Source organism: Sebastes umbrosus, chromosome 6 (genome assembly GCF_015220745.1).
Source record: "Sebastes umbrosus isolate fSebUmb1 chromosome 6, fSebUmb1.pri, whole genome shotgun sequence".
NCBI classification, from domain to species: Eukaryota; Metazoa; Chordata; class Actinopteri; order Perciformes; family Sebastidae; genus Sebastes; species Sebastes umbrosus.
Window position 1 is genome coordinate 35,300,491 of NC_051274.1, and position 27,498 is coordinate 35,327,988.

At 45.5% G+C, this 27,498-nt stretch overlaps 2 protein-coding genes and 1 long non-coding RNA gene across 4 annotated transcripts in view; 1 reads left to right on the plus strand and 2 right to left on the minus strand.

The window, feature by feature from the left end:
- Nucleotides 1-627: 627 nt before the first annotated feature.
- tamalin (trafficking regulator and scaffold protein tamalin) lies at nucleotides 628-14,737 on the minus strand. 2 transcript variants are annotated; one of them, XM_037773233.1, is made up of 9 exons: nucleotides 14,611-14,727; nucleotides 14,319-14,558; nucleotides 11,339-11,391; nucleotides 9,984-10,038; nucleotides 6,998-7,100; nucleotides 6,092-6,185; nucleotides 4,819-4,885; nucleotides 1,741-1,807; nucleotides 628-1,441 (listed from the first exon to the last, which is right to left on the minus strand). In XM_037773233.1, the coding sequence occupies exons 2-9, from the start codon at nucleotides 14,529-14,531 to the stop codon at nucleotides 954-956; spliced, it is 1,140 nt and encodes a 379-aa protein (XP_037629161.1). In that variant the 5' UTR covers nucleotides 14,532-14,558; nucleotides 14,611-14,727; the 3' UTR covers nucleotides 628-953. The 2 variants fall into 2 exon arrangements, with proteins under 2 accessions (XP_037629161.1, XP_037629160.1); XM_037773232.1 differs by having other exon boundaries at nucleotides 14,319-14,737.
- Nucleotides 14,738-15,448: 711 nt separating this feature from the next.
- LOC119490094 lies at nucleotides 15,449-16,574 on the plus strand. The gene is made up of 2 exons (XR_005207327.1): nucleotides 15,449-15,654; nucleotides 16,243-16,574. It is a non-coding gene; the product is annotated as an uncharacterized LOC119490094 (long non-coding RNA).
- A 678-nt stretch (nucleotides 16,575-17,252) lies between these two features.
- Nucleotides 17,253-27,498, minus strand: part of dgkaa (diacylglycerol kinase, alpha a) — a 30,908-nt gene continuing 20,662 nt past the window's right edge. Inside the window, exons 9-24 of the mRNA XM_037773205.1 lie at nucleotides 26,373-26,490; nucleotides 25,557-25,645; nucleotides 25,348-25,467; nucleotides 24,509-24,607; nucleotides 22,918-22,992; nucleotides 22,754-22,827; nucleotides 21,519-21,593; nucleotides 21,327-21,412; nucleotides 21,112-21,201; nucleotides 19,686-19,846; nucleotides 19,532-19,596; nucleotides 19,324-19,414; nucleotides 19,004-19,190; nucleotides 18,624-18,741; nucleotides 18,388-18,448; nucleotides 17,253-17,639 (exon numbers count right to left, since the gene is read on the minus strand). Coding sequence (XP_037629133.1) covers nucleotides 17,559-17,639; nucleotides 18,388-18,448; nucleotides 18,624-18,741; nucleotides 19,004-19,190; nucleotides 19,324-19,414; nucleotides 19,532-19,596; nucleotides 19,686-19,846; nucleotides 21,112-21,201; nucleotides 21,327-21,412; nucleotides 21,519-21,593; nucleotides 22,754-22,827; nucleotides 22,918-22,992; nucleotides 24,509-24,607; nucleotides 25,348-25,467; nucleotides 25,557-25,645; nucleotides 26,373-26,490 — 1,590 coding nt within the window. The 3' untranslated portion in view covers nucleotides 17,253-17,558. The remainder of the gene's footprint in view (nucleotides 17,640-18,387; nucleotides 18,449-18,623; nucleotides 18,742-19,003; nucleotides 19,191-19,323; nucleotides 19,415-19,531; nucleotides 19,597-19,685; nucleotides 19,847-21,111; nucleotides 21,202-21,326; nucleotides 21,413-21,518; nucleotides 21,594-22,753; nucleotides 22,828-22,917; nucleotides 22,993-24,508; nucleotides 24,608-25,347; nucleotides 25,468-25,556; nucleotides 25,646-26,372; nucleotides 26,491-27,498) is intronic.

The window sequence follows — 27,498 nt, forward strand, 5'->3', positions numbered from 1 at the left end:
GCAAAGAAGGATGTAACTGTTAAAGCACTCCACCAGTTCACACATCACTCTGTGTTGAGCTGGATATAATATATATTATATAATACTATATATTACACTGTAAAAAAAACCCTTTTTTTATAGTTTTTTTCAAGAAGTTTTAAATGTTTTGTCTGACACACACACACACACACACACACACACACACACACACACACCGAAGCTGCCATGGGAATATGGCAGCGTGGAAGAGGAGGAATCCTTGGCCTGCAGGAGCTGAAAGAAAGCGGTTGTGTTTCGGAATTTTGGGTCATGCCTTTCTCCGCACATTCCTCGCCGTCCTCCCAACAATACAGCGTGTCACGCCGATACAACAGCCTCCATTCTGGACACCTCGCACCACCAACAAGCCTCAAACCATCACAAACCAGACGCTGACCTCCAGAACTCAAGTGATAAGAGTTGTGGAACGATGAAGACTCGCTATATTTAAAAGCATCACATGGCGTTGGGACACATCTCCAGCGGGGAAATTACAACCAGACGGCGTGTACCCTCGAGGTCTGGCAGCGAGCGTTCCCACAAACAGCTGTGGCTTCTGGAACAAAATAGCTTTTCTTGCAAACTCTGCACAAAATAATGAACGAATAATCTGAAAATGACACATTTTTATTTTTAGGAGCCGTGACTTCAACATGAAACAGGATCAACAGGAATCATCCAAAGTAAAAATCAAACTTACAAAATGTGGCGTTGCACAAACACGCCGTCGACTCGGCGGTCAGAATAAAAGACGGTGCATGCAGTAAAAGTGGACAAAGAGCAGATCAAATAAATAAATAAGTTAAAGAACTAAAGGAAGTTATGTACAGCTGTGAACCGCTGCAGACCGGAGACACATGTTCTTTCTCTTCACTCTTCTTCGGTGGTTTGGTGCTTTCAGTCTTTGGGTCGGCGACGTCTCGGCCGACGGCTCACAGTTTGCTCTCCTCCTCCTCCAACGGGCGGTTCAAGCCCGGGATGAATTTGAGGATGCGCCTGCGGAAGCTTTTCTGTTTGGGCTTCCTCTGCAGCGAGCTGACTCCTCCCTGCTTGTCCCCCGAGGTGGACGAGGACGAAGGTCCTCTCATGTGGCTGCGTGTGCTGGCGCTGCGGGTCAACTGCGTCTTGGCCGTGCTGAAGAGCTCGCTGGCCGGTCGGAGGCGCTGCTGCTTCTTCTGCGGCTGCTGCTGCTCTTTCTTCTTGTCTGTGCCGTCCGAGTCCACGCCACCGTCCTCCCGGTACGGGCAGGTCTGGTAGAGAGGGTCGTCCTCGGTGGCGGTGCTGAGAAAGCTGGCGCTGCTGCTGGTGCTGCCGGTGCAGCGGAGAGCTCTCTGAGCGGCGGGGCTGGGAGTGCCGAGGCTGCCGTACATGCCTGCCGACTCCAGGGACTCGTAGACCGCGGCGTCGCTCAGCACGATTCCTGCAGGACGGAAGAAGAGTGAGGACGGAGGACGACCACGAGTTTAACACGCAGGAAACTCTTCAAACTACGTTACGCTGCGCAACGCTGCGCAACGCTGCGCAACGCTGCGCAACGCTGCGCAACGCTGCGCAACGCTGCGCTACGCTACGCAACGCAACGCTGTCAACACAGGTCAGAGAAATATTGTGTTCATGTTTCTACATGTATAAATCTGATGAATGAATGTGTTCTGTGTGTAAAAGCAGATTTGACACGGAGAGAAATAAAGTAAATGAATGAATGAAATAATATCGTACCGTGAACCAGCCTCTGCTCCTGCACCATCAGCGAGCGATATTCATCCCATTTCTCATGAAGAGTTTGCTGCAAAACAAAGACGGAGACGAGACGGAGACATAATGTTCAATAAAAGACACAACAACTCATGAAACAGGAACGTAAAGGGTTAACGGTGGGACGCATTCATTTAAGGCCAGACAGACACTACAGGAATACCCTGACCCTACTACAGGAATACCCTGACCCTACTACAGGAATACCCTGACCCTACTACAGGAATACCCTGACCCTACTACAGGAATACCCTGACCCTACTACAGGAATACCCTGACCCTACTACAGGAATACCCTGACCCTACTACAGGAATACCCTGACCCTACTACAGGAATACCCTGACCCTACTACAGTAATACCCTGACCCTACTACAGGAATACCCTGACCCTACTACAGGGTTACCCTAACCCTACTTCAGGGTTACCCTAACTGACTAGTGGAAAGAATACACACTTAGGTGTTTATTTTACTACTTCGTCTTTTTGTGTCTGTAGATTTACCTAAATTCACCCAAAGTTACCGTCAGAGAACGCCTCATTTACATATTTAAACACAACATTTCAGAAAACCTGTTATTCATAAATACATCGTGTTGATGTGAGTAATGAACTGGGGAAGTTTTGATGATGATATCTATAATCTTTGATCCTGTTCATGGGGGGTCTCCCAGCTCATGTATAACAGAGTTACATTATGTGTGTCCACGCAAGGGACTGATTACATCAGTATGTGTGAAACCGAAAAGCTGCATTGACACATAACAGGAAGACGACTTCCCCGTCTCACCGCTAACTGACAGGCAACGTGGTCGGACTATGACTGGACTAGTTTTTAGTGTGTCCGTTTTTCTGTCAGTGTTTTTGTTTGTAGTCGTTTCTAGGGCTGTCAATCAACTCAAATATTTAATCACACATGTTTTATCTGTTCTAAATGAACCTTAAAGGGAGATTAGTCAAGTATTTAAACCTCTTATCAACATGGGAGTGGACAATATGCTGCTTTATGTAAATGTATGTATATATTTATTATTGTAAATCAATTAACAACACAAATCAATGACAGATATTGATCCAGAAACCCTCACAGGTACTGCATTTAGCATAAAACAATATGCTCCCATCATAACATGGCAAACTGCAGCCCAACAGGCAACAACAGCTGTCAGTGTGTCAGTGTGCTGACTTGACTATGACTTGCCCCAAACTGCATGTGATTATCATAAAGTGGGCATGTCTGTAAAGGGGAGACTCGTGGGTACCCATAGAACCCATTTACATTCACTGATCTGGAGGTCAGAAGTCAAGGGACCCCTCTGAACATGGACATGACAGTTTAGCATAACTGTGGAGCGTTATTTAACCTCCTTCATGACCAGCTAGTCTGACCTGGTCGGTACCGATGGATTCATCAGGTTCTATAGTTTCAGATGATACCAGGATCTTCTCTCTAGATTTAAAACTGATCCGCTACAAACTAAAAATCACAAGTTAACGCGTTAAAGAAATTAGTGGCGTTAAAATGAGAGCCCTAGTCAATAGCAACATGAATGAGTTGTTGTATTTAGTGATATTATATATATATATATACTGTATATATAGAGAGAGATATCCCGGCGTTGCAGCGTGTTGAGCAGCAGGTTAATGTGTAACAGGAGGATTAGTATCTCAGAGAGCCGAGGATCAGAGCAACAGCTGCTGGGATGTTTGGGGGGGAAGCTGGCAGCTTTCTAACAGCCACCAGTTGGAGAATGTCTGCAGAGATCAGGGAGCTGCTGCTGCAACAGGTGGTGCTGCTGGGGGGGGGGGCAGGTGTGTGTGGGGGGGTCTATATCTAACATTATTACACGGCTAGGTTGAATACTCGATTCTGATTGGTCAATAACGGTCTGTAATTTCTGTATAACAGACCATTGCTACGTATAACAGACCGTCGCTACGTATAACAGACCGTTGATACGTATAACAGACTGTCGCTATGTATAACAGACCGTCGCTACGTATAACAGACCGTTGATACGTATAACAGACCGTTGATACGTATAACAGACCGTCGCTACGTATAACAGACCGTTGATACGTATAACAGACCGTCGCTATGCATAAAAGAACGTCGCTACGTATAACAGACCCTTGCTATGTATAGCAGACCGTTGCTATGTATAACAGACCGTCGCTATGTATAACAGACCGTCGCTATGTATAGCAGACCGTCACTATGTATAGCAGACCGTTGCTATGTATAACAGACTGTCGCTATGTATAGCAGACCATTGCTACGTATAACAGACCGTCGTTATGTATAACAGACCGTTGCTACGTATAGCAGACCGTTGCTATGTATAACAGACCGTCGCCATGTATAACAGACCGTTACTATGTATAACAGACCGTTGCTATGTATAGCAGACCGTTGCTATGTATAACAGACCGTCGCTACGTATAACAGACCGTTGCTATGTATAGCAGACTGTTGCTACATATAACAGACCGTTGCTACATTTAACAGACCGTCGCTACGTATAACAGAATGTTGCTACGTATAACAGACCGTCGCTACGTATAACAGACCGTTGCTATGTATAGCAGACTGTTGCTACGTATAACAGACCGTTGCTACATTTAACAGACCGTCGCTACGTATAACAGAATGTTGCTACGTATAACAGACCTTCACTACGTATAACAGACCGTTGCTACGTATAACAGACCTTCGCTACGTATAACAGACCGTTGCTACGTATAACAGACCTTCGCTACGTATAACAGACCGTTGCTACGTATAACAGACCTTCGCTACGTATAACAGACCGTCGCTCGGTATAACAGACCGTTGTTACATATAACAGAATGTTGCTACGTATAACAGACTGTTTCTATGTATAACAGACCGTCGCTACGTATAACAGACTGTTGCTACGTATAAGAGACCGTTGCTACGTATAACAGACTGTTGCTACATATAAGAGACCGTTGCTACGTATAACAGACCGTTGGACACACACAGTCTGACAAACAGTAAAAAGGAAAAAGCTTCAGTCACCTTCAGATACTGCAGCCGCGCTTCCAGCTCCGCTTTCCTGATGGAGTCACTGTAGACCGTCTCCAGCCTGTAAACCAGAATAAGACTTTATATAACCAGAATAAGACTGTATATAACCAGAACAAGACTGTCTATAACCAGAATAAGACTGCATAACCAGAAGAAGACTGTCTATAACCAGAATAAGACTGACTATAACCAGAATAAGACTGACTATAACCAGAATAAGACTGTATATAACCAGAACAAGAATGTCTATAACCAGAATAAGATTGTCTATAACCAGAATAAGACTGTCTATAACCAGAATAAGACTGTATGACCAGAATAAGACTGTCTATAACCAGAATAAGACTGTATATAACAATAATAAGACTGTATATAACCAGAATAAGACTGTATAACCAGAAGAAGACTGTATATAACCAGAATAAGACTGTATAAGACTGTATATAACCAGAATATGACTGTATATAACCAGAATAAGACTGTATATAACCAGAATAAGACTGTATATAACCAGAACAAGACTGTATATAACCAGAATAAGACTGTATAACCAGAATAAGACTGTGTATAACCAGAATAAGACTGTATATAACCAGAACAAGACTGTATATAACCAGAATAAGACTGTATAACCAGAATAAGACTGTGTATAACAGAATAAGACTGTATACAACCAGAATAAGACTGTATATAACCAGAATAAGACTGTCTATAACCAGAGTTCATCAGAGTAACAGGAAGCTCTTATAAAAACAACAAGAGCCATAAAACAACTACAGTGTGACCGTATGAAAGAGTCTTTTCATTAGACGGTGGTGGAGAGGAGGACGGGGGGGACGGGGGGAACAGTTTCCACTCCACGCTGGTAAATCCTCTGAATTACACGAGTGGACTCGTTTTCACTTCAACCTTCAGACTCCAGTTAGTGTCCACAGAGTAATGTGATGATGTCAGACTGTAACTGTGATCCTGCTCTGATGCTCTGATGTGGTTCAGATCACACACACTAACTGGGCTGTATAACTTTTACAAGAGGTGGAGCAGGAGGAGGAGGAAGACGACGACGAGGAGGAGGACGAGGAGGAGGAGGAGGACATCCATCCATCCATCCATCCATCCATCCATCTATCTATCTAATCAGATTATTTCACTTTAACAACCATCAAGCTGCTTCTACCTTCCTGTCAGATGGACTTCATGTTTCATCTCTAGAATAGATGAACACGTTAACTGATGAATTATATTGATATTGATCCGTCTGTACCTCAGCGTGTCGCCACAGGCCCGGATGAGCTGAACGATCTCCTGGTGCCGAAACCCGTCCACGGTGACCTCGTTCACACTGGTGATGGTGTCCCCTGCACGCACACGCACACACACACACACACACACACACATCAGATCAGGATTCAATCCGACTGGCTGTTTGATTGTGAATGAAACGTCGACACATGTGCAGCGCAGATGTGCAACACAGATGTGCAGCCCAGATGTGGAGGAGGCGTCAGGCTCCTTAATGAACTAATTTAAAGATGTTGAAGCCACATCGGTTTATTTATCTGAGACTCGTATTGTTCCACTTGAGGACCGTTAGATGTGGCGTGAACGCTCCTGCGTGACAGCAGCAGCGTCTGTGAGCTCTCAGCCTGTTTTCCTCTTTCAGAAACCGCCGCCCGATGATGAATGATGTCACTGCGCTCGCAGCGAGACACGGGGAACAATAGAGCGAGCATGCGAGGAATGTAGGAAGTGAAACTGAAGTGACACACGCAGGTTGGGTGAAGGAAGGAGGCGGAGCGGCTGGGGACCGAGCCGTCACGAGTTTGAAACCCAGAGATAGTTTATAGAAGCAAAGTGAATGACATCACAGCTTCTGTTGGACTAAGATCAACTCTTTTAAAATCACTCTTTCCATATTTGAGGATTTAGAAAAAGGACCCAAAATGTCCCGTATGAAAATAAGACTTCCTTCAAAGTGTGACTGACTGTAGACCTGGCGCTGAGAGAGGAGCTGAGTGTTGACTTGAGGATGAGAAGGCAAACAGGCCTGTTGGTACTTCCCCACGCGGCTGGCGTACGGCACGACGCATGTCAGCTGACTTCCCCTCAGGTCTATTACCAGAGCTCTACAGGTTATTTTAGGCTTCAGTTCAAAAAAGAGGAAACTCACCAACTCTAAGTCCCGCTTGCTGGGCTGGACTGTCATCGTGCACTTTGCACACAAACGTGCACATCTCCACCGAGTTCTGGTCCTGGTGGTGCAGCCCGTACGTCTGAAAGAGACACAACAACCGCTGAGAAAAATACATACGTCCTTCTTCTTGATGTAGAGGAACCGTCTCACATTAACAATGTGTCCGTTATACACAACCACCGCTGGACCAGCAGCTGAGGACGCCGTGACAGAACGCCAGAGACACACACATCAAATCACTGAATGTCTACCTCTCGCCAAAATATACTCCAACGTTTCATAAATGACGTCTGAAGTTCGGCTGAAAATAACGTTGAGGCTTCAGCAGACTGAGCTCGTACTTTTAGGACTAAATTCTCTCTTTGTGTTACGATTCCTCCAAGAAAACGTCCATGGAAGCACAGAGGGAACGTCACACCACAAAACAGCATCTGATTGGTCGAACTCAACAGAAGCCGCCTGATTCTAGTTTCATACACTGCTGATCATTCATGTTTTACCTCCTCTATTACACACAGGAGGTAACTGTATTACATGGAGGTAAAACATGAACTGTATTACATGGATGTAAAACATGAACTGTATTACATGGAGCTAAAACATGAACTGTATTACATGGAGGTAAAACATGAACTGTATTACATGGAGGTAAAACATGAACTGTATTACATGGAGGTAAAACATGAACTGTATTACATGGAGGTAAAACATGAACTGTTTTACATGGAGGTAAAACATGAACTGTTTTACATGGAGGTAAAACATGAACTGTATTACATGGAGGTAAAACATGAACTGTATTACATGGAGGTAAAACATGAACTGTATTACATGGAGGTAAAACATGAACTGTATTACATGGAGGTAAAACATGAACTGTATTACATGGAGGTAAAACATGAACTGTTTTACATGGAGGTAAAACATGAACTGTATTACATGGAGGTAAAACATGAACTGTTTTACATGGAGGTAAAACATGAACTGTATTACATGGAGCTAAAACATGAACTGTATTACATGGAGGTAAAACATGAACTGTATTACATGGAGCTAAAACATGAACTGTATTACATGGAGCTAAAACATGAACTGTATTACATGGAGGTAAAACATGAACTGTATTACATGGAGGTAAAACATGAACTGTATTACATGGATGTAAAACATGAACTGTTTTACATGGAGGTAAAACATGAACTGTATTACATGGAGCTAAAACATGAACTGTATTACATGGAGGTAAAACATGAACTGTATTACATGGAGGTAAAACATGAACTGTTTTACATGGAGGTAAAACATGAACTGTATTACATGGAGCTAAAACATGAACTGTATTACATGGAGGTAAAACATGAACTGTATTACATGGAGGTAAAACATGAACTGTATTACATGGAGCTAAAACATGAACTGTATTACATGGAGGTAAAACATGAACTGTATTACATGGAGGTAAAACATGAACTGTATTACATGGATGTAAAACATGAACTGTTTTACATGGAGGTAAAACATGAACTGTTTTACATGGAGGTAAAACATGAACTGTATTACATGGAGGTAAAACATGACCTGTATTACATGGAGGTAAAACATGAACTGTATTACAAGAAACACAGGAACATAACGCAGGACGTAATGTAGGTCAAAAGGATCTGTCTGCTGATTGGCTGCAGTCCTCTCTGGCCTTACTTCTCCGTTAAAAGTTCAACTTTTCCCAACTTTTAGTTTATAATAATATATTATATATATATATATATATATATGTATATACATGTATATACATATATATATATTTTATAATAATAGCCGCAGAATCGCACGGCTGCAGCTCGCTGAGCTCGGGAGCGAACGCCGCAGCTTCCCATAGACATCACATAGCCTCTTGCCGCTCGCCGCTCGCCGCTCGCCGCTCTTCACCGCTGCTCTGGTGTTAATTCAGCGCCTCCTTTTATGTGGTCAAGGTGAGTCTAAAGGCCTGAAGGTGACCTACAGTATCTGCTACATAACGTCTCAAATTTTGTGGTGTTTTTGTTACTTCCTCGTGTATTCGCATGTTGTTCCTGGTTTCTGTCGCCGCGGCCTCTCTGCAGAAGGTCACAGCTCCAGATAGACTTCCTCTTGTCACTCAGCCATCAGTCAGCCAACATGTGGCTGACACTCAACAACTTCCTACAGTCCAGCGTTCCTGTTAAAGCGTGGACGAGTGTCTCTGATGGAACATTTGCAATGATTCAGATCCGCCGGCTCGCTGGAGATAAACGCAGATATCGTTGAAAGGCAAATATCACATTTGCATGCTGGATCCTGAACTGCACGTCGGTATGTGAACATAACAGGCAAACACGAGACTCCCAGCTCATCTCAAACTGGCCCTGATGACCTCACTTCCTCCTGGCCACAGGCGGCAGGAAGGGCGGGAACATCCATCCAAACCGTAAATAGAACAACATGTCTTTCCCTCCATGCAGCGCTGCTCCACTCACACTGAAGCTGAAACACGCCACGACAACATTTAACCGTTTCAGAGAACTATTTAAAGAAGCACAACAGAGGCGACATTGTAAGGCTGCAGAGCTTCAGGGCGGCGGCGGAGAGATCGGCGAGATACGGAGGTCAAAACGAGGTCAGAAAGTCGTCTGACAGTGAAGCAGGTATTACATGGAAACCACGCGGCTTAAAATACAGAAAAACATCTCCTCTTCTCTGGAGTCATGGGACCGACACTCAGCGAGTTACTGGACTGATGCGTGACCTTTGACCCCTTTAACCCTCGCCACGCCGCAGCAGGCAAATGCTCGGATTAAGAGATTTACAGGCTTCAAGTTTCAACATCTGTTGACGGAGACGTGTCCGATCAGTTTGAACATCTGTTGACAGAGACGTGTTCGTTCTGGGAAATCCTGTTAAATGGCACTCGACCTGTTAACCCCCCCCCCTCCGTTAATCCTCTTACCTGGATCTCAAAACCAAACGTCTCCTCTTCCTTCTTCTCCAGAACCACCAACTTCCTGAAAAAGAACAAAGTTTTGTCTTTTTTATTTCAACTGCAGCAACTTCTTATATAAGAAATATATATTAAACAATAAATAAATATACTAATAAATAAATAAATAAAGCTATTATTGTATATGACTTCTTATCTGTGTGATTAATCAGCATCTGTTCTGATACTAGCTGATCGTTTAAAGGGACAGTCTGCAGGATTTGGTGACATCTAATGATTCCCCCCCGCTCTCTCCTCCCTTTCCAAGGCCGCGGTAACGTGGTGTTAAACCGTGGTAACGCCGTTCGCCTCACTCAGAGGTCATCCATACCATAATAACTCTACTTGAGGTTCACACAACGGGACTTTCAGAGTCCTCAAATCTCGGTACCGTGCACGAGACACCGTGCACGAGACACTGTGTTGTTGTTTCCACTCTCTCTTTTACTGTTTCTTCCTCTCGGTGCAACAACTACTTCTCTCCGTGTTGTAAATCCAACACATCCAGTCACTTCCAGTTGTTACAGGCTCCTCCCCCAGGTTTACCCTCAACCCGTGTCCCGCGCTCTCATTGGCTGCAGCTCGTGGTCGGAGTCCCCGACAGCTCCAGATATTTAGCCTGCTGGATATCTGGGATGTGTCTGCGAGGCGTCGGCGAGGCGTCGGCGAGCCTCTCAGCTTGCGTCGGCGAGCAGTTCACACATGACGCTCGAGTGCAGATGTGCGAGCGGCGAGTCAACGCCGATTTGCCTCCGATCGTCGAGGAGCTCCAAAAACTGTTGTTGAGCAGAAAATCTATCTTTGTGGCTCCTGGTGACGATGATACTCAAACACTCATTTATAAAAGATGAGAGGAGGTCAACGAGATGTTTACGTCCGTCTTCCTCTCTTCATGTGCGTCTTTATCTAAACTGGACAACAAGAGATCTGTGCTGGCTGAACAGGACTTCTTCTGTGTCCACCAGCGTCTGGACGTCACAGCTAAACGTACAGTACGGCGGTCTGTTGGACGGACGGACGCCAGCGTATGGACGTCACAGCTAAACGTACAGTACGGCGGTCTGTTGGACGGACGGACGCCAACGCAGCATCTCTCGTGCAGGGGCGGCCAAACATGAAAAATTCATGACAACCCTCAAAGAACATCATGCATGACAATAGACGATAGACGCCCGTCTGAATGAGGCCTTTCACTGAGAGGACTCCGGACACTGAGAGGAGGAATAGGAAGAGACAGAAGAGGAGTGGACAGTGAGAGGAGGAATAGGAAGAGACAGAAGAGGAGAGGAGAGTAGGAGTCAGTGAGTGATGGAGGAGGTTTGTACCTTTGTGGTTCTGGTGGCAGCGTTAGCGGTTTCCAGGTCTGCAGCCCGCCGCCCTGCGAGGAGAAAATGAAACCAGACCTGAAGCGTGAGGTTAACACAGCATTACTCACGGGGTTCCCCCCCCCCGACCCCCCTTCAGGACACACCTCCTGAGCACACGTCAGTGAAACAACCGGTCCACCCCGTCCTGAAGCCGCAACACGTGCACCGTGTTTGTGTTTTAAACCCCACTGAGCCACGATGGAAACATCAAAGGTGAAACCAGAAATGCGCGTCTGGCTGCTTTCCTTCAGTCACAACAGCAGAAGAGCTCCTGGATTTGGCCTGAATTTGGCCTGGATTTGGCCTGAATTTGGCCTGTATTTGGCCTGAATTTGGCCTGGATCAGGCCTGTATTTGGCCTGAATTTGGCCTGAATTTGGCTTGGATCAGGCCTGAATTTGGCCTGTATTTGGCCTGAATTTGGCCTGAATTTGGCTTGGATCAGGCCTGAATTTGGCCTGGATTTGGCCTGAATTTGGCCTGGATTTGGCCTGAATTTGGCCTGGATTTGGCCTGAATTTGGCCTGGATTTGGCCTGGATTTGGCCTGGATCAGGCCTGGATTTGGCCTGGATTTGGCCTGAATTTGGCCTGGATTTGGCCTGAATTTGGCCTGGATTTGGCCTGAATTTGGCCTGGATTTGGCCTGGATCAGGCCTGGATTTGGCCTGGATTTGGCCTGAATTTGGCTTGGATCAGGCCTGAATTTGGCCTGGATTTGGCCTGAATTTGGCCTGGATTTGGCCTGAATTTGGCCTGGATTTGGCCTGAATTTGGCCTGGATTTGGCCTGGATTTGGCCTGGATCAGGCCTGGATTTCACAGTGAACCAGCCTCCTCCTCCAGCCTGTTAAAGACACAGCGAGATGGAATAAGTGACACAATGACGGCATTGAGTGAAAGCTCCAGTCAGCAGCAGGTCCGGACCAGGTCCTACCTGACTGAGTCCATAAGGACGGGATCTGTCCACTGAAGGGATCTACAACCAGCCCTGGTCTGGACCGGGTCCTACCTGGCTGAGTCCATAAGGACCGGGTCTATAAGCAGACCTGGTCTGGACCGGGTCCTACCTGACTGAGTCCATAAGGACCGGGTCTAGAAGCAGACCTGGTCTGGACCTGGTCCTACCTGACTGAGTCCATAAGGATGGGGTCTATAAGCAGACCTGGTCTGGACCGGGTCCTACCTGACTGAGTCCATAAGGACGGGGTCTATAAGCAGGCCTGGTCTGGTCCTCCTATGAAAGGCAGCTCTGTGCTCCTGCTAGTAAACTGTTGCTTTCTTTATGTCCAACACTTCCACATTGTCCCGCTCACGTCTCAATGAGAGCATTTATTCCCTCAGAGAGCGACGGGGCGGCTGCAGCACAATGCACTGTTGTAGACCTGCACACACACACGCACACACACACACGCACGCACACACACACGCACGCACGCACACACGCACGCACACACACACACACGCACACACACACACACGCACGCACGCACGCACGCACGCACGCGCACACATACACACACACACACACACACTCACACACTCACTTATATACACTAAAAATCTTTCACTAATACTAAAAGTTCACAAATCTCCGTCACAGTATGAGATCATAAATACTTGAGAATATGTTGTGTTTTCATTTTAGGATTTTAGAAAACACATTATAAATATAAATAATATAATATAACACATTATAACACATTATAAATATAGATAATGTAATATAACACATTATAACCTTTTTTTCCACATATTTTAAACACTTAATTCTCCCACATCACTGCTGAGATAACGCTTTGAGAGTTATCGTTTTGGGTATTTATTTTGTCCATGGTGCTCACCAATACTTTCTTGCTACATAAAAAGTTTAAGAAGAAGAAAAAAGTATTATATTCCAACTTTTCCTTCATTCAACTAAAATCTAGTAAAAAACAAATGTCCTCCTTGCATGAGAAACATTTTCCAGTTTTCAATCCACCTTTCATCAACATGAACCAGTTCCTCCCTCAACAGCATGAAATGAACATACTGTAGATGTGTCTGCTGTCATGTAGAACTGAGTGTTGTTATGTTGTTGTTGTTTTCAGGCGACCGTGATGACGGACAGAGCTGACGACCTGATGGATGGATGATGGATGATGGATGATGGATGGATGATGGATGATGGATGGATGATGGATGGATGGATGGATGGATGGATGGATGATGGATGATGGATGATGGATGGATGATGGATGGATGGATGGATGGATGGATGGATGATGGATGATGGATGGATGGATGGATGATGGATGGATGGATGGATGGAGGTTTGTGGATAACTGGACCTCTCTTTACTCTGACACTAGTCTGTTTTAAACCTCCAGTGGAAGTACAGTTACAGAATGAGAGACACTAACCAACAGACTAGAAAGACTAGAAGATGCTATCATCCCAGGAACCCCTTCAACGACCCGTTGGGACACCAGGAACCCCTTCAACGACCCGTTGGGACACCAGGAACCCCTTCAACGACCCGTTGGGACACCAGGAACCCCTTCAACGACCCCTGGGGGCCCCAGGAACCCCACTTTGAACACCATTGGTCATCATTAGATATCATCTCCTCTAATAATCATTAAGTTCCACTAGAACCGTGTTCATGTTGATGAGCCGGTTCCAGTGAAGTCCTAAATGTCCAGAACCAGAACTGGACCTGATCTCATGCAACAATAAGTCAATTATTATTATTCTGCTTCTAAACTTCAAACAACTCAAACAATTAGAGCTCAAAATGTTCATAACATAACTATACATATTCCTAACTGATACATATTGATTACATATTGATTACATATTGATTACATATTGATAATGAGAGAGATAAAGTTAATAAAGTAACTTTAAACATGTTCATAACTAATCGATATTGAGATAAAGAGTTGATGGAGTCGGTACCTTCCGGTAGCTGCGGGGCAGCGTCCCTCCGGAGTAAGCCAGAGTCCGGTAGCTGTACACCTCCGAGGAGGAGTCCGCCGGTAACCGGGAGGAGTCCGCCGGTAACCGGGAGCTGTCGGACCGTGATGAGGGGAAATAGACGTCGGTGTCCCGGACTGCGGGTCCGGTCTCCGGTCCGCTGGAGTTCACCTTCTTCAGCCTCCGGAACGTCATGATGGATCACAGAAACCGGATCAGAACCCAGATCAGAGAAACCGGATCAGAACCCAGATCAGAGAAACCGGATCAGAACCCAGACTAAACTCTCAAACCTCTCAGAGACTCAGAAACTCTGAAGACCAACTAGAGACTGAAACACAACGTGGAGACAACTGTTGACTCTACAGAGGAGGAGGAGACAGAGGAGGAGCAAGAAGAGGAGGAGGAGGAGACAGAAGAGACAGAGGAGGAGGAGGAGACAGAGGAGGAGGAGGATGAGCAAGAAGAGGAGGAGGAGGAGGAGACAGAGGAGGAGGAGGATGAGCAAGAAGAGGAGGAGGAGGAGGAGACAGAGGAGGAGGAGGATGAGCAAGAAGAGGAGGAGGAGGAGGAGGAGGAGGAGGAGAGGGAGGAGGAAGAGCAGGAAGAGGAGGAGGAGGAAGAACAGGAAGAGGAGGAGGAGCAGGAGGAGGAGGAGGAGGAGGAGGAAGAGGAGGAGGAGGAGGAGGAGACACAGGAGGAGCAGGAGGAGCAAGAGGAGGAGGAGGAGCAGCAGGAGGAGGAGGAGGAGGAGCAGGAGGAGGAGGAGGAGGAAGAGGAGGAGGAGGAGCAGCAGGAGGAGAAGGAGGAGGAAGAGGAGGAGGAGGAGCAGCAGGAGGAGAAGGAGGAGGAAGAGGAGCAGGAGCACTAGGAGGAGGAGGAGCAGGAGGAGGAGGAGGAGGAAGAGGAGGAGGAGGAGCAGCAGGAGGAGAAGGAGGAGGAAGAGGAGCAGGAGCACTAGGAGGAGGAGGAGCAGGAGGAGGAGGAGGAGGAAGAGGAGCAGGAGCACTAGGAGGAGGAGGAGGAGCAGGAGGAGGAGGAGGAAGAGGAGGAGGAGGAGCAGCAGGAGGAGAAGGAGGAGGAAGAGGAGCAGGAGCACTAGGAGGAGGAGGAGGAGCAGGAGGAGGAGGAGGAAGAGGAGGAGGAGGAGCAGCAGGAGGAGAAGGAGGAGGAAGAGGAGCAGGAGCACTAGGAGGAGGAGGCGGGACCTCTGCTGTGACTGACAGCTCTGAGAGCCAATGGGGACGTTGACGTGCTTCCTGTTGTGCTGCCTTCAGGGCCCCTCGGACGTTTCTGATTCAGATGCCAGAAGCTGAAGGTGGTTTAGTTTTGGGACTGTAAAAGCAGCAATAACTGGTTATATTTTAGAAATTAGAGTCAAGACAAGGCCTGTTATTGATTAGTCATGTTATTGATTAGTCATGTTTTCGATAAGTCATGGTATTGATTAGTCAGTCACTATTTTCATTATTGATTGTTTTAGAAGTGTTACATATTTCGTGGTGTTAGCTTGTGTAGTTTGAGGATTTTCTGTTTTATGTCTTATATATTAATATTTTGGGTTTTGTACAAAACAAGACCTCTGAAGACTGTTGAAAGCCAAAGAGTAATTATTATTCAAAGCAGAGTATTTCATATGTCTTACAGCGTAAACCTGAGGGGCTCTTTAAAGCTGTAGCATATTCCCACCAGCTTATAATAACTAATAATAACTAATAATAACTTTATAAGGCTCATATGTGACAGAATTATTTCATTTGGTGCCTTATTTCAAACAGTTGAGTCATGATTTGTCCGACAGCATTTAAAGGCAACATTTGTTGCTGGCAGACTAACCCATCATTAAAAGTCATAGGGGTAATGTTACTCAGAGAAAAACTAAATATTAACTTTATATTTACAACAGAGAGATGAAGGCAGAGAAGAGAAGATCCTCATCATCATCATCCTCATCATGATGCAGCCTTCTGACGCCACCTAGTGGCAGAACAAAGAAATGATCTCCACAGAGTGAATCAGGTCCAGATGATTTATTAACACAGTGTGTTATTACAGATATATTGAGATGATGTGAGTGATGATTAGGCATTTAAATAAGATATAAGTTAGAAGTGAACACTGATCAACATGCAGCCTCCTCTTGGTAATGATTGTCCCGTTACTGTTCCCCAAAAACACCTTCAAGTATCTTCTGAAATGTACGAAATAAACAGTAAAATAACTTCAGTCAAATCTCATCCATCCGTCGCTTTTAGTTCCAACCTGACACCGACATAATCTGGCTTTCACAGCGTCTTTACAGCCACAAAGAAAAACAGCAGTACTACACGGATTATGTCCAAAGTGCACGTCTACACGCTGAGCTCAGTAAGTCTCCTACCAAAGCCATAACCATAAAGACAGATTGTAAAGGCACATGAAGCTGGATACGCTTCACTTTAAAGGTTTAGTTTCTACAGAGCAGCGTCTCCACCAGCTGAGACAGAGTACTGATAAAAACACACAAACATCTCGTTGTAATCATGCTGCGGTTATGTCAGGGGTCAGAGGTCAACAACCTGCAGCTCCGGAGCCACATGCGTCTCTTCAGCTCCTCTCCAGCGGCTCCCTGTGGATCTTTAAGAATGGAAATGAATGTTGAACTGTTTTTTTGTTTACATTTTCATTTTTATTTATCAATTGTTGTAGGTCTATGGTACGACGGTACGACGGAGTATTAGGGCCACATTGAGGAAAAAACAGAAATCTGAGGTTTAGAGAATAAAGTCAGAATATTATAAAGGAGTAATTTTACGTGTTATTTTCTTTTTTTCTCATAAAGTTCTGACTTTATTGTGTAAATCTCAGATGTGTTTTCCCTCAATGTGGTCCTAATACTCCGTAGTACATTGTCTCTTTGGCCCTCACTGCATTAGACTTATATACTATATACTTAGACTATAAACTGTGTTACCTTCATCACAATGATCACGTTTTGCGGCTCCAGACAGATTTTTATTTTTATTTTTGCCTAAATTGGCTCTTTAGTTAGTAAAGGTTGCTGAGCTCTGAGCCCTGACCCCTGATCCCTGACCCCTGACCTCTGGGTTATGTGTTACACAGATGCACTTATCGTAACTTTATTATTCTACAACGTGCACATTCAGACTGATTTTATATCTTTAAAAAAGTCCCAGTCTTCTATTTACAGTAAACGAGAGCACGTCGCTGCTCTGAGCAGTTTCATTTGTAGGTGAAGAAGCCGGATGACTTTGCTTGAGGAGCCATCAACATCCGGGCCTGGTTCTTGTGAGTGATGTGGATCTGAAAAATAAAAATAAAGAAGTTAAATGTCCAGAAAATTATAATATAAATATAATATAAAAACATTTCTACATGAAAGAGAGAGTTCAGGTGTTTCTCAGTGTGGTTCTATGAGGTTCTGATCCAGAGTCAGTGTGTTACTACAGTAGATGGAGGTTAAAGGGAGAGTTCAGGTGTTTCTCAGTGTGGTTCTATGAGGTTCTGATCCAGAGTCAGTGTGTTACTACAGTAGATAGAGGTTAAAGACAGAGTTCAGGTGTTTCTCAGTGTGGTTCTATGAGGTTCTGATCCAGAGTCAGTGTGTTACTACAGTAGATGGAGGTTAAAGGGAGAGTTCAGGTGTTTCTCAGTGTGGTTCTATGAGGTTCTGATCCAGAGTCAGTGTGTTACTACAGTAGATAGAGGTTAAAGACAGAGTTCAGGTGTTTCTCAGTGTGGTTCTATGAGGTTCTGATCCAGAGTCAGTGTATTACTACAGTAGATGGAGGTTAAAGGGAGAGTTCAGGTGTTTCTCAGTGTGGTTCTATGAGGTTCTGATCCAGAGTCAGTGTGTTACTACAGTAGATAGAGGTTAAAGACAGAGTTCAGGTGTTTCTCAGTGTGGTTCTATGAGGTTCTGATCCAGAGTCAGTGTGTTACTACAGTAGATAGAGGTTAAAGACAGAGTTCAGGTGTTTCTCAGTGGGGTTCTATGAGGTTCTGATCCAGAGTCAGTGTGTTACTACAGTAGATGGAGGATAGTATTCACCGTGCAGGGAGGCTGCATCCACGGCTCTCCGTCTATCTGCATCGGTAAGGCTTTCTTCACCCTGAAGGTGGAGCAGAGAGATCAGGGAACAGAATCAATGAAGCTAACGAGTCATTAAAACAGCAGAGGATCATCCTCAGCTGCTGATCAGTCAACTACAACACATCATCATCCAGACTTCTAGGAGTCTAACGGGCCTTCAGAACCAGACGAGTCTCAACATGTCTGCTTCTCACCTGATGGTGATCTGGGATGTTTTGGCGAGCCTCACGGCGCTCTTAAGACCCGTGTATATCTGTCCCATCTCCATGGCTCCTTCAAGGCCGACCACCTCCAGTCGACGGTCACTGAGATCTGACAAGAACATGTTACTCATCCTCTGTTCTAATAAAGTTCTGATAGGCTGACTGCCCAGGACCGCTGAACACAGTGAACATGCATCCTCTCTACCAGCCAGCAGGGGGCAGCTCCTCTGGTTGTATAGTAGTCTATGATGAAATGAGCCTACCTCTCACACAGTGCACCAGAGATAGATTAGAACAGACTAAATGTTGGCGTGTGAAAGCGCCCTGAATCTGGTCTGCCTCCTGGTTTAACTCCACCAAAGACCAAATACCTTGGGAGGTCACTTTCAGGATTTCTGGGTCGACGATCACCTCGGGCTCCTCCTGACTCGTCAGTCCCTTGGTGTCCCCTTTTTTGGTTTCACCCCACAGGTTGGAGCCGCCGTGCATGCTGGGAATGTTTAGGACAGCAACGCCTTCTAGAGAGAGGCCACTGAGATCCAGCGGAGTACCGCAGCACTGAAGAAGAGACCAGGTCAAACATCAGTACTGGAGTGATTCCACAGTTCACTACTCTGGTCCGGAGACTAAATACAAACATGCAAAGATGATGAAGATGATGAAGATGATGAAGCTGAAGCTGCGTTCTCACCTCGATTGTTAGACTTTCGTTCAGTTTCTTGCAGGAAGCAGAGATGGTTTCTGAAGTGGCAAATTCAAAATACCACAGCTTGTTCTTCATCCTGTAATCATAAAGCAGAGTGTGATGTTTTCAGGTTGAAGTGATAATTCATTTTCACAGAACATTTTCTCCTGTTATCACACACACACTAGACACTAATAATATGTTGAACTGGTACCTGCTGTTAAATTTCTGGGGATGTTTCTCCCTCATGGTGTGGAAGCGGTGGGCGATGGAGGCGTCCTGTCAGCACAACACAGAAATGATCCAATCACAAACCTGTAAAAATAATCCCTTCCTCTGGTGTGACGACGTATTCCTGAGAAACTCACAACGCCAATAGAGAAGTAGTTGTTGATGATTTCGTAGGGCACCGGGTCGCCCTTCTCCTGGTTCTCATCTGGGATGACCTGCACACTCCAGCGGTCCATCAGAACCTCCGAGCTCCCCTCGATGTCTTTAAGAATACGACTCAGATCCTCGCCGTCGTATCCTTCAAACACATGAAGCAGATAGCAGGTCAACAGGAGACGTCACATAGAAGAGGTGAACATCATCTGAAAGCTGGAACCTGTAGATTAATCTGACTAAAATAAAACAAATCTTTAGAGTGTATCAGGGTTTAGAACATGATGATAGAAGTATATGATGGTCATCCCCATGCTCTATTAGGTCTCAGAAGATGTTGGGTTGATTCCATTTATTACACAGATTTGGTGCTAAATTTAACCATTTTTTTACCACTGGAGAATTAATAAAAATGATCAATAATCCCTCCAAAATACCACATTAAGACACCAAGACCTTGAGGAACACCTGAGAAAAAGACATGCTGTGATTTGGTATCAAAAACTTTTGACATTTGGAGATTTCTGCATTTTTCGGTGATTGGATGGCAAGCAGAAACCCCCTTATTGTCAATCTAGCTAGGAAAGCCATCCATCCTCTGAATGCTCTAGGTCTCTAGTTTGATCCATCCATCCTCTGAATGCTCTATGTCTCTAGTCTGATCCATCCATCCTCTGAATGCTCTATGTCTCTAGTCTGATCCATCCATCCTCTGAATGCTCTATGTCTCTAGTTTGATCCATCCATCCTCTGAATGCTCTAGGTCTCTAGTTTGATCCATCCATCCTCTGAATGCTCTAGGTCTCTAGTTTGTGTCTGTAAAGTTTCATGAGGCTGTGATTATCCTAGAGGTCACCACAGGTCATTTTATACAGTGAGGTCAATGAAATGTCTCCTATGGGGACTAACATCATCACACATGAATCCAGTTGGGTTCATTGGATCCACCAGAGTCTCAGCTTTACAGTGAGACCCAGTTTATGTGATTCAACACTGTTTAGGGACCCCAGGATGCAGAAATATTCAAACACACCATTTTAGAATAGGAGACAATAACACATTTAAACTGCATGTGATTATCATAAAGTGGGCATGTCTGTAAAGAGGAGACTCGTTAGTACCCAGAGAACCCATGTACATTCACACATCTTTCCTCGCCAAAATTTAGCCTAACTTCGTGACACATGACACGGTTGGTGCCGATGGCCTCCTTAGATTTACTAGTTTCCTATGATACCAGAACCTTCACTCTGGCTCTAACACTGAGCCGCTACAGCCTCTTAAAGACAGTAGCGTTGGTCGGGATCGCCGGGTCTCACACACACACACACACACACACATCAACAGAGCACACGCAGCAAGCTGTTTCATTATTTTCATAATCAGAGAACACTCTTCTTTATTTCTCACCTCCTCCCCATCGCAGACATCGTGCGAGGTCATTTCCTGTGCCCAGAGGAAGCACGGCGACAGGTGGCCGCACCAACGGATCGGCTTTGTCTGACAGCATGAAAGAGGGAAAAGAAGGGGAAGCAAACAGGAAGTGCGTCACAACGATGTTCAGCAGAAGCTCACGGTGTGGAAGCTCACGCGTGTCTTCTTCTAGTGATCCATCAACCTCTCACCTATGGCGTCTAGAATCCAGCCAACGGTGCCGTCTCCTCCGCACACCAAGATCCTGTAATCCTGCAGATGTCTGAAGAAGCTCAGTCTGAAAGAGAGATGATGGAGCTTCACGTCTACAGGACACTGTGGGCAGTCTAATATCTAGCTAAAATCTATTTCCATTTATAATATCTGTTGTACCAGATACTCACCCTGGTCCAGGTCCGCCATTCGAAAGGTTGTTTACCTGCCGTGGATTCAGTAAATACTGGAATTTATGCAGGACTCTGAAATGCATAAAATCAGGCTAAACAATGTGCATGTATTAGACATCTATTTCTTCTAGAGCTGTCAAAGTTAACGTGATTATAACGAGTTAACACAAATTCATTTTAACGACACTAATTTCTTTAACGCAACTTGTGATTTTTAGGTTGTACATCTCAGTTTTACAGCTAGAGGGAAGCTACTGGTATCATCTGAAACTCATCGGATCATCGGGTATCGGGTCCAATACTGTGCTCATGTACTCGCACTCACAAAACGCCTCCGATACAACGGCACCGATACCACTTTACGGTGGTGCGCCCGACCCCGCTGGGCCGGGATCTCGCCTCAGCCGGTGCGCGCCGGCCCTCACTTCCATTGCGCAACGAAGTTTTGCTGTCACCCTCTGACTCGCGCGTGTGTTAGACTCCTTGGTCCATGTTTCAAGACGGGTCGGTTGGGCCGCAGACATCACCGCAGACCCCTGGCACCTTCTATGTGGGCCGCGGCACGACGCGGTTGGGGCGCACTGAGGACAGTCCGCCCCGGTTGACAGTCGCACCGGGAGCAGAGAGCCCCGTCACGGTGCGATGAGGTCCGTGCGGGGAGCGCTATAAAGCTGCAACCGAGAGCCACCTTCGCCCCGAACATTTCCAAGCCGACCTAGAGCCGGTGGCGGAGCTACGCCTCGTATGCGGGACTCCCCAGCCTGCCGTGTGTCGCTCACACCCTCCAGCTGGCTGTTAACAAGGGTCTTTTGGCACAGAGAAGTACTCGTATCGGTACTCGTATCGGTACTCGTATCGGTACTCGTATCGGTACTCGTATCGGTACTCGGTATCAGAGAGTACCCAAATGTAAGTACTTGTACTGGGTCTGAATGAAGTGGTATCGGTGCATCCCTACTAAATAACACTCCACAGTTCTGCTAAATGTAGTTCCTGTGAGGGTTTCTGGATCAATATCTGTCATTGTTTTGTATTGTTAATTGATTTACAATCATAAATATATACATAAATGTGCATAAAGCAGCATATTTGTCCACTCCCATGTTGATAAGAGGATTAAATACTTGACTAATCTCCCTTTAAGGAACATTTAGAACAGATAAATGTGTGATTATCTTTCTATTAATGATTATTTTAATGGACTGACAGCTCTCATTTCTTTGTTCACTCACCTCTCTCCCTGTTTGCCGCCACTCTTAGGGTTGACGAACACTAGCAGAGGATGGGTGTTTGGCACGGGGCTGATCTGTTCAATAAAACAAATAGATTTACTGTCCATGCAGACAAATCAGATCCTCACTGTAAACACTGTATCGATGATGAAAGGATGAAAAACCTGAAGCACTTGTCCATCAGGAGTCGTGTAGAGCTCGCTGTCATCCGTTGAGCCGGAGCAGCCGTTCGGTCTCTCCTTCACCGACCGAGACAGGAAGACATCCATTAAACCAAAGAACATATCATCGACCCCACAACCTTCTGAGGACAAAGAGACATCTCTACACACTAGGGGTGGAACGGTTCACAAAACTCACGGTTGGGTTCATATCACGGTTTTCGGTTCGGTTCGGTACATATCTGTTCCAGTGAGGAGGTCTGGTTCTGATTTCAACATGCTTCTCATTTATTTGGCAAAAATAAGTTAACAAATGTTTGCCTTAACAAAAGTAAGGCTTACATAAGGAACATCAACTCTTCTTCATTGTCAAATCTTAATTGAAAGAATCATCTCTACAGTAATTAGTGCAAACAAAACATGCATCTTTGTTATTTTCATATAAATATGATGTCATTATAGACTAAGGCCATCAACATACATTGAAGCAGAAGCTCAACCAGAACTATTAAACAACGTGGCTTATTATCTCCCACTCACTCAACAGCAGCTCATTGGTCAGAACTCTGACTAGAACAGTTAAGGCACTCAAATACTGACATACTGTCAATAAGAATAAATCAATTACTTGGGCGCCTGGGTTAGCTCAGTTGGTAGAGCGGGCGTCCATGTATCAAGGCTTGGTCCTGACCGCGGCGGCCCGGGTTCGAATCCGGCCTGTGGCCCTTTCCGCATCCACTCTCTCTCTCCCCCCTTTCAAGACTCTATCCACTGTCCTCTCAATAAAAAATGGAAAAATGCCCCCAAAAAAATAACTTTAAAAAAAAAAAAAGAATAAATCAATTACAAAAATAAAATCACAAATGTCTGTAATGTAAATGTAATGTTCCACCTTAAATCCTCAACTGCTGCTTCTGCTAGTTTAAATATATATATATATATATATATATATATATACGTGAAGGCTCACGCTCTTTGACCATCTGCTTTAATTCTGTATAGTTTATGATGGAGTGATGTCGTATATGCAGCGATAAACTCTCTTATAGCATCAGATATGACTTTGTCACGATGTGAGTCTGCAGGAGGAGGCTGTCTGAACGCTGTGGGGGGGAACTGACTCGGTCCAGTCTGCTTTTGTTTCGCTCTGCTGATCGACACGGTCGGTTGATGCCGCCATAATTAAATGTTTCAGGTGTCCACATATAAACCCGACTTCAGTTGAACCGTGTCGGCGTGCAGTTTGACACAACTGGTTGTCAGTTTAGCTCGACTATCCTGAGCTACTGGGCGCTACACTGCTGATATCATTCCTGCTGCGCTGCCAGAACTTTACAGGTCAAACTCACGCTCCAGAGTTTCTGTTCTGCGTGTTTGAGTAGTCGACATGAACAGCTGTTTGGGTAACAGCGAACTGAAAGGATGTCACGGACCGAACCGAACGTCCTGAACCGAACGTCCTGAACCGAACGTCCTGAACCGAACGGTTCGGATCAAATACACAAACCGTTCCAACCCTACTATACACCAAACCTGGTTCTGGTTCTGTACCTTTATAACAGGATATATGTTAGTGTTGGTTCTGGTTCTGTACCTTTATAACAGGATATATGGCCCAGGGAGGCAGGATGTGGTCTCTGAGGGGTCCACAGGTACACTGTGTTGGCTCCTGGTCTGCACACTCATCATGACGCTGTACAACACAAACAATAACACCACACACAGTGTTATAAACTGTATAGAAACCAGTCCTCACCATGGTGTAACACCACACAGTGTTATAAACTGTATAGAAACCAGTCCTCACCATGGTGTAACACCACACAGTGTTATAAACTGTATAGAAACCAGTCCTCACCATGGTGTAACACCACGCAGTGTTATAAACTGTATAGAGTTGTCCTCACCATGGTGTAACACCACACACAGTGTTATAAACTGTATAGAGTTCAGTCCTCACCATGGTGTAACACTACACACAGTGTTATAAACTGTATAGAGACCAGTCCTCACCATGGTGTAACACCACACACAGTGTTATAAACTGTATAGAGTTCAGTCCTCACCATGGTGTAACACCACACACAGTGTTATAAACTGTATAGAGACCAGTCCTCACCATGGTGTAACACCACACACAGTGTTATAAACTGTATAGAGTTCAGTCCTCACCATGGTGTAACACCACACACAGTGTTATAAACTGTATAGAGTTCAGTCCTAACCATGGTGTAACACCACACACAGTGTTATAAACTGTATAGAGTTCAGTCCTTACCATGGTGTAACACCACACAGTGTTATAAACTGTATAGAGTTCAGTCCTCACCATGGTGTAACACCACGCACAGTGTTATAAACTGTATAGAGTTCAGTCCTCACTATGGTGTAACACCACACAATGTTATAAACTGTATAGAGACCAGTCCTCACCATGGTGTGACACCACACACAGTGTTTGCCCGTTAAGCCTTGAAAGCTCTTGATCTTCTTCTGGCACTTTTCACACTTCCTGGAGTCACAGTTCCCGCTCACCCAGTCGTGCGCTGAAAGCTGAAATGTGGGATGAATGTTTTAACATAAGAGACTCAGGATGTGGTCTAATATAGACTGAACATGTTGTCATGGAGACGCTGGCTTACCCCCGTTTCTTTCTTGGACTTCACATACGTCCTGGTGCAGGGCGCCGGGTTCCTGTTAGCACAGCGGCCGTGGACGGTGTACTTACAGCCTGCACAGCGGCACACATGGCATCACATGATGTTTACAGAGCATACAATTAAAACTGACAGAGAAAGATCCAGTCTGATTAATGTGGCCCTCTTGTGGCGGGTTCAGTCTGATTAATGTGGCCCTCTTGTGGCGGGTTCAGTCTGATTAATGTGGCCCTCTTGTGATGGATTCAGTCTGATTAATGTGGCTCTCTTGTGGCGGGTTCAGTCTGATTAATGTGGCCCTCTTGTGATGGATTCAGTCTGATTAATGTGGCCCTCTTGTGGCGGGTTCAGTCTGATAAATGTGGCCCTCTTGTGGCGGGTTCAGTCTGATAAATGTGGCCCTCTTGTGGCAGGTTCAGTCTGATAAATGTGGCCCTCTTGTGGCGGGTTCAGTCTGATTAATGTGGCCCTCTTGTGGTGGGTTCAGTCTGATTAATGTGGCCCTCTTGTGGTGGGTTCAGTCTGATAAATGTGACCCTCTTGTGGTGGGTTCAGTCTGATTAATGTGGCCCTCTTGTGGTGGGTTCAGTCTGATAAATGTGACCCTCTTGTGGTGGGTTCAGTCTGATTAATGTGGCCCTCTTGTGGTGGGTTCAGTTTGATGAATGTGGCCCTCTTGTGGTGGGTTCAGTTTGATGAATGTGGCCCTCTTGTGGTGGGTTCAGTTTGATGAATGTGGCCCTCTTGTGGTGGGTTCAGTTTGATGAATGTGGCCCTCTTGTGGTGGGTTCAGGTACTCACAGGTGCAGCACAGTCCCTGTTTCCTCAGACCCAGCAGCATGCTCTGGCACACGTTGCAGTAAGCGGGCCTGTTGAAGTGTTTCATCCTCCAGAGGTGCTGCCCGTCCTTCTGGGTCATCTGGTCGGTGCAGACAGAGAACATGTGGACAGAAGAATCAATGCAACAGAAGCAGCTTCTATTTGTTGCCTTTGTTAAACGTTGGGTTAAACATCACCGGCCCTCTCATAAAGGCACTGTGGGCACGGCGTTGAATTTCACAGTTGTTTTTCACACCCACTCGTGACTAACCTCGCCGTAATGAGACTGCTGATTATGCAGCAGCGGCTCCACATATCATGTGTTCTGCAGCACCACGGAGATTTAAACCAACACCGACTATAATCTCAAATTCTCAACACGAGATTATAAGGTTGCTTTCAATCTGTTTACCGGCACTTTTATCTGGATTACACACTGAAATGGTGATGCATCAGCCTGTCACTGACTGCATGAGGCAGAGCGAATGTGGGGCGGGGGGGGCTGAATTCATGCACCCTGGGCTTCAAATGTCCATTGGTGGCTAGAAATAGCCTGAGGGGAAGGCCCCAGCATTGTTGTAGAGGCCAAACCCAGATGCAGAGTCCAGGCCACGGTTTCAGAGCGCCACAGAGGGCGAGCCTTCCGACAGTATGAAGCTTTTAAACAAAACCCAACAACACACAACTGATCTGTCCTCGCTTTAAGACAACCGTTCTTATGTATACACCCAACATTACACTGATTCATTCCTTTAGTCAAAGATAGGGCCTCAACATGGCTGCTTCTTGCAGGCACTTAGTTAAAGGGCCGGTCCATCTCCTTCTGTTACAGGTTTTTCCCTCAGCCGTTAGCAGACAGCAGTGACGCAAGTTAGCACAGTAAGCTAATCAATAAGGTTATCAATAATGTGAACGCTAGCACTAGCTGAGTCAACGTTAGCTGTGATCAGTTTGGTAATAACTGAAAAGGGATGGTACGAATATTTGAAGTGGGGTTGTATGTATACCCCCGTGTTCTTCTGAGAGGTAAAATGAATGTTTTATGAATGGAGTCTGGTGGCTGTGAAGAGAGCGATATAACGGCTTCAGTTCCCCGTCAGAGAGGGCT